Source organism: Hyalella azteca, unplaced genomic scaffold (assembly GCF_000764305.2).
Source record: "Hyalella azteca isolate HAZT.00-mixed unplaced genomic scaffold, Hazt_2.0.2 contig9625, whole genome shotgun sequence".
Lineage (NCBI taxonomy): Eukaryota > Metazoa > Arthropoda > Malacostraca > Amphipoda > Hyalellidae > Hyalella > Hyalella azteca.
In genome coordinates this window covers 375,290-395,724 of record NW_025939693.1, presented here as the reverse complement: position 1 = coordinate 395,724, position 20,435 = coordinate 375,290, and the positions used below count along the sequence as shown (strand labels likewise).

General features: G+C 40.0%; 1 protein-coding gene across 1 annotated transcript in view; it reads left to right on the top strand.

Moving 5' to 3' along the window:
- LOC125178413 overlaps positions 1 to 16,846 on the top strand; it is a 95,313-nt gene extending 78,467 nt beyond the window's left edge. The window contains exons 3-7 of the mRNA XM_047882092.1: positions 8,631 to 8,805; positions 9,067 to 9,126; positions 9,735 to 9,841; positions 10,672 to 10,871; positions 11,497 to 16,846. Coding sequence (XP_047738048.1) covers positions 8,631 to 8,805; positions 9,067 to 9,126; positions 9,735 to 9,841; positions 10,672 to 10,871; positions 11,497 to 11,635 — 681 coding nt within the window. The 3' untranslated portion in view covers positions 11,636 to 16,846. The remainder of the gene's footprint in view (positions 1 to 8,630; positions 8,806 to 9,066; positions 9,127 to 9,734; positions 9,842 to 10,671; positions 10,872 to 11,496) is intronic.
- Positions 16,847 to 20,435: the final 3,589 nt, after the last annotated feature.

The window sequence follows — 20,435 nt, the reverse complement described above, 5'->3', positions numbered from 1 at the left end:
AGTTTTATTGCTGTAATATTGTGATCAATGTTGAGTGATGCCTTATAGGCTTCGTGGAAAACACAAGGTTCTTATGGCATATTAGGAGGAGGCGGGAGGATTTCCGATGGGGGCAGAGCGTCTGTTTGGGTTGCTCCCTACTTTACCATCTGTAAAACCTGCAAAACTTGTGTCTTCTATGTCTACTTCAAAATTCGTGTCTTTTATCTACCGCAAAACTATTTCTACTATCAACTACAAAACTTGTGTCTTCTATCTACTGCACAATCACTACTATCAACCACAAAAATTGTGTTTTCTATCTACTGCACAACTACTTTTACTATCAATTACAAAACTTGTGTCGTCTATCTACTGCACAACTACTTCTACTATCAACTACAAAACTTGTGTCTTCTATCTACTGCACAACTACTTCTACTATCAACTACAAAACTTGTGTCTTCCATCTACTGCACAACTGTACTTCCTCCTACCAACTGCATGCACACCTCTTTCTTACTTCCTATACGGTATGCTGAGAAACTCAAACTCTTTCCTATTATCTACTACAAAGTACTTTTTAACTACTGCCTAATGCGAAAAACCTTTTCTTATTCCCTACTATGAACTCCTACCTATTGGCCAGTATAAAATACTTTGTCACCAATTTTTCCACCGCACATGATAATAATATTCAGATTTGTGTTATAAATACCAGATTATAAAGTTCTCATAAACTTTAGAAAGATGAGAGCTTTGATTTATCCCTAGGTTAGACAGTCTTCTGAAGCCTCTTTGGTAGTTCTCATCGAGTCTCTTCGATTGAAATTCACTGCCGCGCCTCTTCATTAAAAATTTAGGTTGGAAAGCCCTGGGAATTCATGAGCGAGAAGATCGCAAGTTACCGCTAAAACTTTCTTAACTTGACCCACGTCCGATCCAAGCTCAATTGGTAAACTTTGCTACCTCAAATACCCGCAGTTTAACTTCAAAGAAACTAAGTCTCTCTAGCCAGGTAACTCGAGAGGGTTTTTAATCCTCGTGACACTGAAGTCGCTTGTGTAACTGGCAGGACTGAGGTCCCTGAAAGTCAGGTTTGACCAGAGAAACTGGTTCGAATTAATCACAAGTTATGTAATCAAAAGCAGGAAGGACTGAGGTCAGTGAAAGTCAGGTTTGACCAGAGAAACTGGTTCGAATTAATTACAAGTTATGTAATCAAAAGCAGGAAGGACTGAGGTCAGTGAAAGTCAGGTTTGATGAGAGAAACTGCATGGTTCGAATTAATCGCAAGTTCCAAGTGTCCTCGATGTCTGGTTGCCTCGTCAAACTAATATGCCTGAGTTCTGATGAGTTTTTTTTTTTTTGCTGTACGCCGATCATGACCAGCGATGAGTTCGATGTTTCCCGCCATCTTGAGATGACGGTAAAGTGTTTTCGTTTCTTCTTTCGATTGTTTTGATAATTTTTTTAAGTTTAGTCGTGTGCTTCAGTTAGTAGCTTTGACCCGCTTGCCTTTTAATGAACCCAACACTGAACCTTCTTCAGTTCGTAAGAATTAAATACCGCAGCCAATTTAGAAAATTATTAAGTAAAATCTTTTATAGTAGTTGCGAAAGCGAGCGAAGCATTTTTCGAATTTCGCTCTTGTGCATCCATTAAAGTCGAGTGTTAGATAATCAATGGGGTATTTAATGAGGGGAAACTTGAAAATTGGGACAATTCGAGGTGACGAAAAATAAGCCAATTTAATTGTTAATATATTTTATGTATCTTATACGATTTTTCTAATTTCGTCACTGAAAAAGGCCACCTTATTTTGAGCGTCAACCTAGTCTAAACGAATCCAGAATATTCTTCAGCATTGGCAATGAAATGTTTTTAATTGCAACTCTTCAAATCTTGGCTGCTCTGGTTTTTGATGTTGAAAACTGTGTTCTCTGAATGTCCACACGAGAAAGAAATCACATCAAGGACATATCAGACGATCTAAAAGACCGTATTGCGTCATTACATTGAGATATGGCACTGAAATTCATATCGCGATATGACTCGGCTGCTAAATAAACTAACCGGACCTGCTGCCCTCTGTAACTCACGGCTGCTGTCCTATGTAACTCACGGCTGCTGCCCTCTGTAACTCGCGGCTGCTGCCCTCTGTAACTCGCGGCTGCTGCCCTCTGTAACTCGCGGCTGCTGCCGTCTGTAACTCGCGGCTGCTGCCCTCTGTAACTCATGGCTGTTGCCCTCTGGGACTCTCGGCTGACCAGTTTTTGCGCCCAAAAATTTGCTTGCGTTGCGAGCAAAGATAAACAAAACCCATCAGTGTATTGTGTATTATTACCATGTGTATATTTCTGATGTTACTGCTACCTGTTTTTCAAGCTTAATTTCTTGTTTTAAATTAATAGCTCTTTTATGGTTACCGTTTTACTGCACTGTTGCGGCAATATCCTGACTTATTTTGGAGCTTCTTCTTTCCTCGCTTCCCTCGCCTCAATATCTCACCTTCTCCGCCCCCCACGCAGCACATACATCCAACTCACGATAAGAACTCCATTATTCTTTGCCAAATCACATTGGTCCGCTTAGGCTCATTTCACGCTTCGACGCGCGCTGGGCAACCCAAGGCGATTTTGGGGCAAAAGTTTTGCAGTAAAATCAAACACTCCTAAATGATTGCAGCTGTCGGAACTTAATCTCTTTTAATCCATTTATTATTATTTCAAGATAGTATATTTATGATCTGAATGCTTTGAACTAATTTTTAAATATTTTTGGGTTGAACAAACCCCCGAAAAAATAAAAGTTGGCGACCGTTCGTGTGTGTGAATGACCGTCGTTTAAACCTGAAATGCACTACTCTTGTCTTCATGTGTACTCGCTAGATTTTTCATCCTTTGGCCGAGACTATTCCCCTCATCATAGCAAGTATGCGTTATTATTCGATTTGTTGAATCTATATCGTCGATTATAATTTATATTATCCCCTATAAATATTTTTAGCCCCGTTGCTGCATGGAAGCAACGATGTCATCAGGAAAAGCTTAAGGGCTTATGCCTTGATAGATATATTGAGCAGCGCCTCTAGGGCACCAAGCGAGAGTGTTTCCAGCCTTTAACTCAATAATGTCATCAGGCTGTAATTGGCGCCATAACTCGTGCTCAACTCTACTGATTGCTGTTCTGGTCAACATATTAGGCTCCTAGCACGCCATATTGACTCTCATCACGCTTAGGGCGCAAGCAATCTTGGCCAGCTTCACTATATGGAACCTCGAAGCTGGTCTTACACTAATACGGTTACTTTGCCAGCACGGTTACTCTACCATCACAGTTACTGTACCAGCACGGTTACTTTACTAGCACGGTTACTCTACCATCACGGTTACTCTACCATCACGGTTACTCTATCATCACGGTTACTCTATCATCACGGTTACTCTACCATTACGGTTATTCTACCATCACGGTTACTCTACCATCACGGTTACTCTACCATCACGGTTACTCTACCATCACGGTTACTCTACCATCACGGTTACTCTATACCATCGCGGGAAGGGTGGCTACGAGCTAGCCGTTCAAATATTGGAGTAGTCGTTGATATTGTTTCTTTTGTGTCATGGTTTTGGTAATTCAGCGAAAACCTCCAAGATTATAAAACCCCTAATAAGATTACAACGAAACCCTTCAAGTTAAAAATATAATTTCATCTATACTGTTCATAATTTGTACATTCTTGAACAGAACTGTAATCTCAGTTCAATTGAATTAAAATGTCATCGATTAGCTCCTGGACTGTGCGTGATGCGGTAATTGCTCAACTGTCTTCAGTCCAGCGACCTTGAAGAATATCGCTCTTCGCCATGGATCTTTCATTTATTTAATATATTTGAATGTTTTATCTTTGAATTATGTGACTATTGCGTCGTCTTTTACTCCGCGTTGTTTGACGTCACTCAGTGTGCGGTAGATTCCTTTTAAGTAGAGTATTTTTTTCGCATAGTACGTTATTGGTCTGTAAAATTTGCTATTTTGAACGGCAAACTTTAACTTGGATAATATTGGTTTACAATCACCACAGACATGTTTCATCAAGTAGTGCATGATAGCAAGTGTTTAAAGTGTTCTGATGAACTGGACAAGAACCTTTGATATGGGAATCGCTCGGGTGCTACAAGAGAGGCTGGTAATGTCAGCCAAATGCCGGGGAAGAATAATGCATGTGAGGCGCGTATAGTGACGACTGCTGATCAAATGTCAGGACGCTCGAGCGCCGCTCCAGAGTCCAGTCCCTTGCTCATGCTTCCACTCCACGCATGCACGCGCTTGCCATGACGCACGAGAAAAATTACACGTGATAATTCCAGGCCAGCCTACCAATCAGTGCTCGTATTTGATATCTGAATTAGAATCCTTAATAATACTGACGAGAATTTGTAATTCAGTTACATGCAGTATTTAAATTTTGGCTTACTTGTAAGTGGTTACTTGTAAGAAAAGTTTGCAAGGATGTCTCGTTTGTTTCTTCGCGCAGCTTTTAGACGGTTGCGAGCATAAAGATATCAATTGAGCGACAAGATTAGAGTGATCCATAGAGTGGCAGGCTTGAGAATACCCATTGAGTGGCGGTATTGAAGAGATCAGTTGAGTGACGAGCTCGAAGATTTCTATTGTGTGAAATTTTAAAATGGTCAAATTGGTCATTGAGTGGCGGGATTGAAGATATCCATTGGGTGGCGGGCATCTAACTGTGCGCATTATCTGGACCTTTTTTAAGGTGAAACTGATACAATAATACAATATTATGTTCTTATTGTTTAGTCCAATGCAGTTTTGGTTATATGTGTTGAAATTTCATGCTCTTTCGTTTCATTCTATACATACCAGAGTTTTACTTTGCTTTTTTATTTTTTTCGAATTGCCGAGTCATTTTTTGTTATAGCGTTTTACTACCTAAACTCTTCCTCCCGTGAAACAAACTTTCATACATCTATTATTCAAAATTCGTGCTAGTATAGTTATTTTTGTTGGCCGCACATTTATGGTCACTAGCTTCTGTAAAATTCTTTATTTATTCATTTTTTTTCGTGAAATACATGATCCATAATTTTTGTATGTTACTTCAATAAAAGGCTACATTAGAATAGAGATCCTGGCTGTAGGATCGAAATACTTTGTCACCATTTGCGTGCCTAATTAAGAAGCTTCATCTGATGTGATGCTCAGCTGCGTTGGTGACTAGATTGATTTTTATAATTTCTACTTCTATTATTTATTACTTAGAGGATATAGTATTGGTTAACAATCTTATTTCTTAATTGCCAGATACTTAGAATGACGACTTGAGGGAAAGGGTGAGATCTGAGGCGAGGAAACGTAAATTTATTTGTTACTAAATACTAGCTGCTGTAATAGTAGTGCAGTGCACTAATATGTTCAGATTGCGTTAAAGTCAAGATATGTCCCATGTGAATTCTCGAACAAAGATACAATAATGAATAATTTCTAATTTTTTACTCTTCTAATGTCGCATCAACGACCATATATTCTTGGTAATAACTTCTATATGTGTCTGGTCTAATAACATTTTCCTCCTCCATTGCCAGCAAACTGCAGTGTGGCTTTGTCTGTGCTAGAGCAGGACGCTTACCTCCAGGGCTTCTAAGTTAGTCCCGAGACAAACCTCGGTTCCTTCTGCGGTCTCTGAAGAGAAAACTTTCTTCTATCTCTGGCTCTGCCCCAGCAGGCAAATGACCTTAAAACAACGTTGAATTAGCGTTGATTCAACGAAACAACGTTTATTTAAGCGTTTTTTTTACCGTTAGTGGCGTAGCTGTTGGGTGTCTTGGGTAAATTCTGTAAGTTTGTGCTCCGAGACCGGGGAATATATTAATTCATTCAAGACGCCTTATTATACTTTGACGCGTAGAGTAGAATAAATGATATTTTCTGTCGGTTATTAATTTCCATGTGACATAGTTCTCAGAATATTCGAACGTATTTTTCACCGGAAAATTTTACAGTTTCTAGGCGAATCAGATGCAATGGTAAATATCAATGAGAATTATATTACGACTATTTTCCTAAATGTCTCAAAAACTAGAAAGATACAATATTTTATTTGCTCCATTGATGGTAAGCAGGAGGGATCAATACTTCAAGTTTTCATTAAATTTGAAGGCATTAATTCAATTTAGGGAAACGTTGTCTGGATGTCTGGTTTCTTCACCTCTAAAAGATGTTGGGAGCGTTGATGCCACTCTGAGGCCTGATAAGCCGAAGCTACATAACCGTTGTATTTTCAACAAGCTTGTCTTAGTCCAATGTTTCGAATGGTATATATCCACTGAAGAGTACTCAGCCAACAGTTGCATCACACACTGTACAGTTTACACAGGAGGAGCTGCACTTCACAGGACCACTCATGTCACCGCCGCCCTCATGAGCCGTAAGCCGTAATTCTGTCACGCGAAGAGCCACTGCACGAACTACTCTGGCTGGTCTGAGCACAGTCGGTCTGAGTACTGTCGGTCTGAGCACAGTCGGTCTGAGTACTGTCGGTCTGAGTACGGCCAGTCAGCGCACAGCTGGTCTGAGCACAGCCGGTCTGAGTACGGCCAGTCAGCGCACAGCTGGTCTGAGCACAGCCTGTCTGAGTACGGCCAGTCTGCGCACAGCTGGTCTGAGTACGGCCAGTCAGCGCACAGCTGGTCTGAGCACAGCCGGTCTGAGTACGGCCAGTCTGCGCATAGCTGGTCTGAGCACAGCCGGTCTGAGTACTGTCGGTCTGAGTACGGCCAGTCAGCGCACAGCTGGTCTGAGCACAGCCGGTCTGAGTACTGTCGGTCTGAGTACAGCCGGTCTGAGTACTGTCGGTCTGAGTACAGCCGGTCTGAGTACGGCCGGTTTGAGTACGGCCGGTCTGAGTACGGCCGGTCTGAGTACGGCCGGTCTGAGTACGGCCGGTCTGAGTACGGCCGGTCTGAGTACTGTCGGTCTGAGTACTGTCGGTGTGACTACGGCCAGTCAGCGCACAGCTGGTCTGCGCACAGCTGGTCTGAGTACAGCCGGTCTGAGTACGGCCAGTCTGCGCACAGCTGGTCTAAGTGCCCTGTTGCAGCAAAGCCTGGATGAAAGCCGCCGCTGCGGCCTAATAGACTCTAATAGACTCTAAATAAGACGCTGTATATACATTATAGTTGCCTTCAATAAGCTCTGTGTTCGGCCGCAAATTATAATTTGCGTATGATTTACTGCACACATTAAGGGAAAGATGGTTTGCTTTGGCGTTATGTGATAATGATGAAGTTATTTTAGGCGTCATCGACTCGCCACTCTAATGTTTAATGAAGATTCCCCAGTATCGTAATTTTCTCCTTGTTCAGTCGAACCTCTCGAGGGGCTCGAAGTCTCGAATTATATTATATTTATTAGCGCTGCCGAACGACGCCGGATTTTCCAGTCATGTGAGCTGCCTCGCTCGTAAATATTTTCTAGGTTCTATTTTTTTCTTTGGTAATCCATACGAATCTCAGTTTCAGTTCTAGGCTTCTACGAGAAAATTTCTCATAGATTTTTTCTGCAATTCATTTGATTATTTAATTCAGTAGTAATGTGCCTTCATAGCACAAAATATAATTTTCTAATAATGGACTTTATATAAATCAGGGACCAGATGTAAAATGCCCTATTTAAATGAAATGAAAAAGTTTCCGAATTATCTGAAATTCGAGTATTTCGTATTCTCAAGCCCAGTGAATCATGAACTCAGTAAATTGTGGTCTTCAAGTTTTTCATAAAGATATCCTCTGATTTTGTTCAGCTGCCATCTCAAGGGAACTGTACTGGCCAAATTTCTGGAGGGCTTTTCTCTGAAAGCCTCATCATCTTCTCACCGGGAGCTTCCGATGGCTTACATTGAGGTCGCTTGAGCCGCGTCTGTTCTGTAGTGCTTCCTCACATAGCAGCGCTCGAGCTGCTCATTTGCCAGAAGTAATAACGTACCAAGTTATTCTGAAACCCTCACAAATAACCTGACGGAAGACCTCATAACCTCACAGAGAGCCCCACCTGTAACCTGGCCATTCAACAGTACCAATGTATATGAATAATGCCTTGAATGATACTCCGGTGTGAACTGGAAAAGCATCTCCGTTTAATTGACTTACAAAATGGACATTGATAATCTTGCAGACTATTATTTCTACCATTATGCAATTTATGCACAATCTATTCCTTGCGCGACGAGTTATTCATGCGATTGTTGAACAATAGTCGCGGCACAATGCGATGCATGACATCAGTGTTGGGGCTTTTCTACTAAACCGCTTCACTGAGCGGCAGGATGATACGGTTGCCGGAATAAAGCATTATACATCACGGACGCCCTTGGCCGTCGTGACGGCCGAATACTGTTCCTAGCGGCCGAACTTGCAGCAATAGGCCATGTATCGCAGCCTTTTTCTTTTTTTTCTTCTTAGCGGTGGCTTATCTCGCTTTTAAGATGTCTCGCTTGTAAGATGTCTCGCTTCTATAAGATGTCTCGCTTCTAAGATGTCTACATGTCTCTACATCAAATGCATGTATTAAAGAGATAAGAGCAAGTTTTTAATTAATGATTGACAAGGCTTGTTCATGTGCAGTCTGCATTGGAAGAGCGGCAGCAACTGTTCACCAGCATCCCCCTGCCTGTAAAAAGCACCAGTCACGTCATGGCGTCGTACGGCTCCATCGCCTACCAAATGCGCGACGCTAACTTGGACTCCTCCTCCACCCTCGCCTTCGTCTTCAAGGCATTCAAAATTCTCGGCAGGACAGGTGAGCAGGCTACCCTCATTGCTTGCACGCTCGTGACTGCTGTGTACCCGAGAGAATTATGTGTTTCGGAACCTAGCACCTTACTGAAATATATTTTTCGGCAATTTAATATTGATGAATTTCTCTTTATAAAAGTCGCTTCATCGTCATTTTTGAAGTCTTAAATGCATTTATGGTCGTGGGCAAGTGAGATGGAATATTAAAACCAACAGCAATTTCAATAATGCGAAAATAATGGAATAATTTTTCATTTTCGTGCAGTTTTTACCACAGGCCTGCTGATGGTGTCCATGGCAGTGCCTCTCCTTATGGTTATTTTGGGTAATTATTGCAATGCGAATAATTTGTATTATTTAAGGGAATTATGACTTTTGTTGAATTGATTTTTCTTCAGATTGTTTAAGATAATGTATATGTCAGAAAATTTTTCACGACATACACATTTTTACAACACTTCTCTACAACTTCACTTCTTGTTTGTTTGTCTGTCTGCTACAAATCTTATAATCGATATTTAACACACTTAATACCTTTCCAATCGATCTGAAATTTTGCACACTTGCGTAAAGTCGGAGACAATGCGTTCGAAATTTTTTTTTTAATTTAAAAAATAAAATTTAAAATTAATTTTTATACTTGATAATAAAATTAGAAATTTATTCATTGTACATGTGTAACATTGGAGACACTGGATTCTTCAGAAATGTTGTCTTTTAAAAGTAATTTTTAACGCATATTATTATTTTGGCGTCTATACGATGATAAATTATTATCTTCAAATATAGGCTCCTTTTTACATTCAATTTCCTGCATTACCGGTTCTGAAATCAGTTGTTATTTTAAGTCTTATCCACACTCATACACTCATTCATATCAGTTTTATCCATACTCATACTTGGTTCTTTGCTAATTCTTATGTTGTACCGCAGGCATCCAGTACCTACACGAGTGTCCCATCGAGCCTCACATCCCCATATACCTCCTGGTGGGGGGGCTGTTTGGTGCCCTCAAGGGCATGTGGCTCATATGCCAGCAGGTGATTTGTGTGGTGCCATACAGGGCATGTGGCTCATATGCCAGCAGGTGATTTGTGCGATGCCATACAGGGCATGTGGCTCATATGCCAGCAGGTGATTTGTGTGATGCCATACAGGGCATGTGGCTCATATGCCAGCAGGTGATTTGTGTGGTCGGGGCTTACTTATCCTGTTTCGTTCAACTGTGTTTGGTACAATATAACAACCTATAAAAAATGACTTAATCATTGGTAATCCTCTACCGCCGTATGTCACTCTCTGGGAACTTTCAACTCGAATTATTCGTGAACTATTGAGTGTAGCAACCTGATGACGTTTGTACGCAACAGAGAACATTTTAAAATAGTCTTTCGTGGCGGCAACCATAAGTGCAAGTCATTTTGTGCTCACTAGAATGTATCGTTTTTGAGAAGACGGCTTGTGACAATACTGCTATGGTTACTCGTGTCAGGCGGTAGAGGGATAAATGACTGAATGTACGAATGTAGCAGAACAAGGGTTAAACACTAATGTTGAAACTGGGATCAAAATTTAATGAATTGCAGAGAAATCGGTACCCCAATATTATACTCGTACAAGAATGATATCAAATCATTATTCACTTAAATAAATCAAAATGCTTAAATGATCAATTATACGAGTTGTATACGAAGGGGCGGTGAATTGGTTCGTTCGTGTTTTCAATGTTGTCCACGTTTGTTCCACTTCATCAGTCATATCCCTTTATGATAGTTACAATTTGAGATATAGCTCTTGCAAAATAATTATTATTTCCAATTTTACTTAATGAATGGAAACCAGACCTATCATAATTAACTTAAATGTACAGGTGCGCTCTCGCCGCTACGAAAGAATCGACGACGCGTTCGCCGACGACGGCCTGGACGAGATATTCACTTCCATCAGCTACCGAGCGACGGACGTGGTGCTGTCTGTGTTCCTCGTCGTATGGTTCGGTCTCGGCAATTACTGGGTCTACAAAATTTATTTGCCCAGATACGAAGCGCCTCTCTTCCAACCCAACGATTGGTGAGACTTAGGTCATAATCTGTCGGTTGCATAGCCCGAGTCTGATGACGACTTCGAGGGCTTAGATTCGTAGAGATTTAAGTCCTCCTACACAACATATACTCAGAGTAATGAGCGAGACTTTTTTCAGAAAGCGATGCACATTTTGCCCTTGTGTGGCTCCTCCTAACTCAGTTTACCTGGTGAAATTGCGTATCAGTGCTACGCCTGCTCCCTGAACATGCTGCGGCTAAGAAAGTGTATCATTGTTTGGACAACATGACTCATCCATTTCTCGAAGTGTACTAATATTTTTCTGTAGAATATTTGTTTATCTTTCTTGAACATCTCAACTTTATCGTTAACTGTGACGAAATTTGATGATAAAGATACTGCAAAATTCTTTATTTGTTAACAAATATTCAGAACTTACAATATTCGGTGCATGAAATTTAAAAAGAAATTAATAAAATTAATGCAAGTCGACCTTTTATTAAAATTACTCTAAAATTCTGTCCCTATTATCAGTATTGTCTCCCATTGGCTTCATTTCAACATGTTCGTGTTAACGCTCCTGCCGACCGCTTAGAGTAACGACGTTCAAAGTATTATTGTTCATGTTTACTCATGCTATGCAATGTTTCAGGTGCTCGAAGACGGTGTACTTGTTCGCCCTGTCGCAGTTGTTGTTCGTGTACACCGTGACGGCGGTCCTGCTCCTCATCTCCATCAGCCTCTCGTGCTGGAGACGCTGCGTTACGTGCTTCGGCGAACAGTACAAGTGAAGTACAAAAAGCGCACGCTCCCCGTCAGTCTTGCCTCCACCTTCCATGCTACAAGGTAAACATTCTTCGAGAGGCGCCATTGAAGAGTTCATAATCTTTTCTAAGTCTACACTGGAGGACACGGCAGCGGTTGGAGCTCCTGGAAGAGGTCGATTTCTTTCCAGGTACACCAGGTCTTCAGCAGCCAAGCAAGTGAATGAAACGAGTTCAGCCAATAACGAAGGCGCTGCTTCGGTCGCAATTGAAGTTGGCGCGAGTCATTGTGGGGATGGTACGGAGAAGCCGCAATGTAATCTCATGGTCAATGATAAGGCAATTGAAGACATTAATAGGAAGGCAAGCTTGAGGAAAAGACTAGGGGAATGTGTGCCCGAATCTGCTTACACCAAGACTGAAATATTAATTGAAAACAATCCTGAGGCTGCAGTATTGAGTAAAAGATTGGGGGAGAGTCTGCCTGAATCTGCCTACACCAAGAATGAAATGCAAATGGAGAGCAACCCAGGGAAGGCTATATTGAAAAACAGACCGGATGAATGTGTGCTTGAATCTACTTCCACGAAGAATAAGAGTTTAGATGAATGTGATCTTGATGCATTCGCCTCGAGGCTAGAACAGTTGCAAAGTGAAACTGAAGATAATGGTGGAAATAAGGCGAATGGAAGTCCAAACGGAGTTACTGAACCACTGCGAGCCGAGCTAGAAGCATGTTCTTCAGGATATAATGTTGAAAATTCTGACAAAAACGTGCCCAATTCTGCATCTCTAAGGCAGACTAGCCATCTGTTAGTAAGCACATTTAATTCTAACTGTACTCCTGATGAACATTCCCCCCTTCTTCCCACAAAATCAAATAGAACTCAAAGTTTTCCTCCTTATCATCAAAGTCAGCTTCACAGTAGCGGCAGCCACCAGCAGGTACTAACTTGGCCATCGCCAAACGTCACTAATTTTTACCCTACCGTCTCTGCTGGTCACCAGTTCCTGCACTCAGAGCCCACGCAAAGGAGTGCGAGAGCAACGTACGAGACTGATCGTATGAATATTGAGGGAGAACCTAGCCAATTCCAGTACAATAATCAGTGGCATCAGCAGCTTTATTCTATGGGTGATCAGCAAAATGTTATGTTGGTCGGGGGCGCTAACGAGGAGGACCAGTTTTTGCTCAGAAACCACGACTCAAAATTTGGCGCTCAGACCTTAGGTCGACGTCAGATGTCTTCAGCGGCTATCAGAAAATCCGAAGCATTTAAGAGAAGGACCAGAAGTGTGGAGGCTGTAGACGGTTACAGAGCAAAGAGCTCAGTGTTAAACTCAACTATAGACGAGGAACCTGATAGACCTTTGCTTGGTAAGTGTAATAGCCTGAGTATTGAAGGCAGTTCGTATAAAAATAGAACGAGTCAAATTAACGGAGAGAGACGAAATTTTAGTCAGAGTATTCCTTCATTTAACGATAGTTATGAATTTAAACAGGAATCCGTCGGCATGTCTTGGATGAACACCCGCAGTTTAGCTAATATTGACGAGAACAGTAGATATGAAGAAGTAAATTTTTGCAATCTAGATCGTGTGCCGAGACTGAACTCGAAAAGCTACGGCAGCAGTCTCGATCAGCGTACTCGTGCCGAGCAACAACAATTTTCTACAAGTCCGTATTCTAGAATAAGTCCAAATAGTTACAGTAACGTTATTGATGGGGTGAACTACACTACGATAGAACTTCCAGAGGGCTCATTCAGCCTGGATCCTGTCGGAAGAAAGTTGCCAGAGAGCTCTGGTGGCGGGCGACCTTCTCAACATTTTTTTCGAAAACCTTTGCCTGATTACGAGAACATTTACTCTCAGCCATTTGACGCTCACATTTATGAACACACTTACAGCAGCGTAGATGGCGCCTTCCCGAGCGAAAGGTTCGGTGATTCGTTCACTTCTACTTCTCTGAAGAATATTAATGTCCATAGATCTTACGAGCGTCCAATGGATGATGACAACCTGACCAAGTCCCAAAATGTGATCGTTAGTCGTTACACTCCTGCACCAAATTTGATAGGACCCAATGTACAATATACTGACCCTCGGTACAAATACTTGTCTGGCCCATCAAATCGGTTCAATTTTTCCGTGCCTACTTTAGGAATGACCTCCTTGAGCGCTGCGCGAGGTCTGGCTTACAGTTGTGGCCCTCCTCAAAGAATGACGCATGCAGCTGCGCACCAGCCAGCTCATCAGCAGAACTACATTCCTCAGAACACTGGTGGCTTAAATAGCTATTATCCTAGCCAACCATCAAGGCTCGTGTATTCTCACGATGTGAGGTCTCAAAACACTGCTTGCATTCCCCCTGAGGCAGTGCATGTGCGCGGGCCTCTTCAGTATTCACAAAAACAAACTTTTTATTCAAAAACAAATCCTTTGCTGGCCGAGCCCTACGCATTTCATTCCATAAATAGTAGAACAACTCCTCTGCAAGAAGCTTATCACAAAAGAGCTGCTGCATTAGGATCAGGTCGCAGTGTGAGTAACACGAGTCAGCCTCAACTGAGCCAAGACTCTGGGCAGCTACCGGCTTCCATTTTAGTGAGAAAAGATGGTGGTGGTGGTGTCACATCAGAACTTTTTCACGACAGTTCTAGACAATGGCGAGGTGATGTCAAATTCGCGCCTGATCCTCTCCCCAGAATGGGGGAACAGCATTTCAGGAACAATAGAAATAGCAACAAGCAGGGTAGAAAAGTTACGTTGGTTTTGTAAAGTGGATTTTATTATAGACCTATTGAGTAGAGCATAGTTAACCCTAATTTAAGGATTATACTATCTCAACGTCTCCTGAAAACACATGTATTCATTATGATTAGATAAGTTAATCAGAGGTTGGTAGGTTTCTATATATATATCATATATATCAACTATATGCAGGTTGATAGGTAGGTACTATTTTCGATGTGCAGTGGCCGTGTTACATGATCTCATGAAAGTAGTGCCTCTTTCGTGAGGTATCGAACAGAGATCTTTAAATAATATTTTATTATATGATAGCCTGAGCTCAGCTTCAGAAGCACTCTTCAGAATGGCGATCTTCTGTGCATTGAAACATCAGTCTATTTATGCTGAAAGTAAGATAATATCTCAACGTCTCCTGAAAAAAGGAGACTTTCCTGAAATTCATAATCTTTTTAACAATTGAAGAGCTCTATGTGATAGAAGAATATTCAAAGTGAGACATGTTGAATTCATTCCATTCGATTAATGTTAAACTGAAGAACATATCAAATGGCGCGTGTTGGCATGAAGGGAAAATAGCATTCATTGTTCACTTCACTTTACATTTTCTGACGCCCTTCGCCCATTTTTCATTCCTTTTCTATGTGCCACTTCATCAATGGATGGCTGATGACTGCATTTATCATGATCTTTATTACTTGTATGTTTACAGGTGCCCTGCACCGCATCGCGCATATCAAGTTATTTATACAACATCGCCGTTTCAATAGGCGATGAATACTTTAGTCGAATTTTCATAGTCCTGGAGTTCTTGTTAATCACATGCGGTCAAAAACATATTTCTTTATGATTTTCAAAACCTGAAAGTGCCAAGAAGTTTATTCCATTTTCAGAAATTCATATTTCTAAATAATATTCATATATTGGTGCCTTTTGTCAACCGGGAATGCAGGAGCAGTGCGCGAAAAATAATCACAAATTATAGTTATATTTTACGAAACCGTAATTTCGGGTGAAAATTTGATGTTGGCTATGCTTTTTGAAACTTGAATAACGATTGGCTAAAACATTTATTAAAACGTATGGGTTTTAATTTGATTTCCCGGAAAAAATTCAATGTCAATGAAAGACGCGCTGTACAACCTGGGAACTGTGCGTATACTGTTAGATACGACGACCTTGCTCACAAGACGTGCTTAAATCAATTCCTTCTTAAAAAACGCACTGTATGATGCCGGAGTCTTTTCTATCTTTTAGGCAAAAAGAAATGAAAACGTGAGTAAGGGCAAGTTTTTGTCTTGCAACTCTTCATAGTTACTCAACTATCAGTCATGCTTGGCGTCAAAAGCTTCTCCTGCATCTGCCTCAGTCCTGCGTAGGCACGAAACTTGCTCAGACTTTAAGGTAGATAACTCCGCGGACCACAAATTTTACCGTCTTTTCCATCGTCAACGGACCTTAAAGGACGGAGAAACAATAGACTTGTTTTTAATCATGAATTATTTTTTTGGCAAATTATTGTTGAAAATTTTCAAAGTTCTTTTTCGTAATTCACATATAAGATTCTTTCATTGCAGTAACATTACAGGGGTCAAGTTTCTAGCACTTAAATTCTTAAACATTTGGTAATACAAATTTTGAAAAAGTTCTATGCTTATGTTTAATTGGGTGATTGACCAAGGCTGCACATGATAGTGTTGGGCCGGCTTGACGCGAGATAGAATTGTTACTCCGCTCTCTAGTCAGATGAATATTTTTTACTAGATACAGTGACGATATTTTTTCGTAAACATTAGGCTTCGAAACTCTAGCAACTTAAAATCATAAGTGCATTAAATAATCTACGTACAAATGACTCTGATAATGAACTGTTCTTCGTTACTGTACTCAATTACCACTCGTTCCTTGATGTGACCGTCGCTGGTAAATGATCCTGTAACGCTTGGACAGTCGTTTGTTCGCATTTGTATCCTTTCTCATTCGCTTCCTACAAGGTCCCAAATTATTCCTACTGATTCATTCCCCGACATCGAGGCTCAAAGTTTTCCGTTTCATTCGCGATATCATCACGATATTTCCAACTATCATATAGCATTTCTGGTCTTTGGTAGACTGAAATGTCTCAAATGTTTTCTTATGAAGAATCGTCCCTTTCATGTTAATCCAGAAAAATTATTTATGATGTATGTTTAGTCGTATTTACCAGATTTGTGTATGTTATTTATAGATAAGAAAACCCCTACTAGTTTTACTATTAATTTAGCTGTTGAGGATTGAGGGCGAACATGCAACATGCCAGTGCAGAATTTTTCCCTTTGGAAATGCAAATGTGTTTTTTAGACTTTAAGGCAATTATTGTGCTCACCTAACTATTGTTCAACGTACATCCGACATCCTTCTTTAAAGCTAAAATCACCGATGGGATCAAAATGTCCAATTATCGCATTACAAAATTTTCTCAAAATGAAATAAAACCCGATCTTAATCGCGCTGATTTTTTCTCTCCTCACAGGAATTATTGTGAAGAATGATATCTGAGGTATGAAATATTTCCTACGTGGCTGAAACAGAATAATGATACAGATTATGTTCAGCTTATCCATTATTCCGTCAATTCTCCTCGTAGACAACAGGATTTATCAAACTGTGTTTCGGTAATGAAATTAAAGAAATCACGAACAAATTATGCTTATTATGAAATAAAATTTGCCTCCTGAAAACTGAAATGTTTTATAAATGCATAGAACTTGACGTCGCTAAGATTCTAGTGGAAATCACTCAGCCTGCTATCCAGACCAAAGCCAGAAAGAAATCCCTATACACTTTTGCATATTATACGTATCACTCACAATTATTCAATTACTGAACTTGATCAGACAGACTGATTTCTGATTCGCCATGGTCAAATAATTGAAGATAATCACTCATAAAACTGGAAAACGTGTGAACTATATTCCGAAGTTCAGAACTAAATTACAAAGTTCATTTTCCTTCGTTTTTTGACTTTGTTCCACTGATTTGGTCTTGAATCAGGACTGACAAAGACAACCAAGGTGTCCCTCATTACGCGGAGCCATTCAACAAAGGAAATTTGTTGCTCGATCAATCGTTTTCTCTCATAAGAAATGGTGAATTTTTAGGCTGTTTTATTTGCTTTTAAATTCTTGATAAACTTGAAATTTAAGCAGTCAAATAATCCAATTCTAATGGATCAATTCGGGAGTAACGCTTCCAATTTGAGAGTAACGCTGATACGTTACTCTCGACATCAGTGTCACCTGCTATTTCAGTCTCTGTCTAAATCATTGAGGAGCCACCGTTTTCTTTCAGCGATCGAGCTTGCTTGCACTGCAAGCACCGGTGCCGTCTGTTTCTAAGTTTTCAAGGTGAAATGGTTTCAGATTATGGTTACTGAAATCAATGAATTGCATAGTGTTGAACTACGAACTCACACACTACGGAATCATGATCTCTGGAAATAAATTAAATTTGAAAGGTAGTATTCATATTTATTTCGTTAGATGATCCAGAATTAAAGTTTTTCTGTTGTTTGTTCGTCGACTGGCTAGTGGCTTGCAGTCGCAATGCTGCAATGCAGCCAATGGACGGCGTCGCTGCCAGCAGCCAGACGGCGGGGCGAGAAAAACTGTTTCAGTCACTCAGTGCGCAAGCATTCGTTGATGTGTATGGATATGGCGGTTGTGGGCTGCCGATTTTTTGCCTTAACCACGGTTACTTTAAGGTACAGGCATATTTACGTTGCAAATCAAAAGGGAATGAATAATTTGCCGAGATTATTGCATTGAACCCAATAATAAAATTATATTTTTTTATTTATCTTTATTTTTGACGATGCATGAATTGAATCTCATATATTATTAATCATAATCGCTGTAATTTGTATGTGTGTTGACCCTAGAAGGCGACAAGTTCTGCGTCGTAATGATCATTGACTCTTCAGATTTTTTCAAATAAATAATTTGGAAATATTAGTGAAACTGTCGCTCCATCGAGCATTCGATGCGCACTACCCAACTACAACAACTAACCTACCATGAATCCTATATTGTGTGGGCATCCTTGAATGCAAAATGGGTTAATTGTGTAATGTGTTTCACAAGAGGAGGCCGGGGATAACAGGGTAGGCTACCTAGGTTCGCACTCCGCTGCTCGGCATAAATAAGATTTAGATTTGTGCATTTGATAAATGTTTAGGTTTGGTTTGAAGTTTGAACCGACTCGGAGGTGCAACTTGGCTCAAAGTTCAAATTCGTTTTCGAAAGAAACTGAATAAATTTGTTGAACAGGTGCGTCGAGTGCAAAAATTTCGTCACGTTGCAATCGTGCATCATTTTTTTAGAATACCAGGAGTGAAGAAATTAGAAAACGACCTACATCACTCATCTCTATTCTGTCCAATCTATTTTGTAGTTCAAATTGCCTCTAAAATGCATTTAAATGATTTATCAGAAAATTTGCATGCAAAATTTGAAGTTGAAAACGAATAAACAAATATTAAAAAATAAATTATTGCAATTATATTTCTTGATTAACTAACCGTTTCCGTTTGTAGTTGGGAAATTCATCAATGTCATAAATAAGGTAGTTTAGTTCCTACTCAGCCGCTGCTGCCCTGCATGATTAGGTAAACTAAGTCCCAGTAAATTATGGACTGATGCCTCGCAGGCTCGCAGTTGATTGATTCAAAATAAAATTAGGTACGCAACAATGAATTCAGTGAAATGTAAGTATCCGCAAGCTTTTCATCCTCATGACATGACGCGTGTGCGTGAGTTGTCAGAACTTTTTGACGATCGTCATGTATTTGTAAGTTTTTTACAACACGTCTCCTTAACTTCACTTCTTGTTTGTCTGTTTGTCTGCGAATCTTGTAATCGAAATTTAATACACTTCTACTTATCCTATCGATCTGAAATTTTGCACACTTACGTAAATTTGGAGACAATGCATGAATCAAATGACAAAATAAATAATTTTACGAATAAATTTTTTTTTTCCAATTTAAAAAAAAATAAAAAATAATTTTGGCAGCTACAAATCTTATAATTGATATATGACACACTTTTACCTTTCCAATTGATCTGAAATTTTGCACACTTGTGTGAAGTCGGAGGCAATGCATGAATTAATTGACAGAATAAATAAATTTGAAAAAAAAAAATTATATATTAAAAAAAATGAAAATTTTTTTTTTTATTATTCGAAAATAAAATGAGAAATTAATTGTATATCTTTAACATTGGAGACACTGGATTCTTTAGAAGTGTTGCCTTTAATAAGTAATTTTTAAACGTAGATTATTTATACCGTGCACGATGCTAATTTTTCCCTGCCAGTGAGAGCCAAGTGAATTCATTCATTCAAATTGTTACGTTCAGAAAGTACATATTTATAGAATTCAATTGAAAAGTGGGATTGATTAAAAGAAAGTTGATAAATTTCTTAAATTGCTTCATATATGTTTATCTAGATTCTAGAGCTTCCATCCCGCATTGAGTTCTTGAAAGGATTCAACCTGAGAGCTGACTCCTGCATGGAGGGGCGAGATTGGAAGGATGCATGTCACTGTCGGAAACGCTGCACTGTCTGACCTCGAGACCCTGGACGCCTGTATCCATGATACTCATCGCACAGAGCTGATTTATGACTTATTACGGCTGCAATTGGGGGCGAAGCTAGTCTCGAACATTTCTGACTGAAACTTCGAAATGTTTCAGTTCTGATAGTGCGAATGTCTTTAGCATTATTTTCACTCTGCTGTTCGCATATATACGTGTTAATACATACAATATATTTTACATTGGCATATATTACGTGGCACTCGTAAGAATTTGTTACATTTTATAATATATATGTACATTATTTACTCATTTAAAAAGAAATAGCAATACATTTTTTCACAGTGTCTGCATCATTGCGAAGTTAATTGGCTGTCATGCCACGTGTGCTCATTCTCTTCAGTAAATCGTCGTGTCATGCTAAACAAAAGACAGTTCTATGTCCACTTAATTGGTTATCCCTAACTATGGACGCTCTCGTAAAAATGCGTATATGC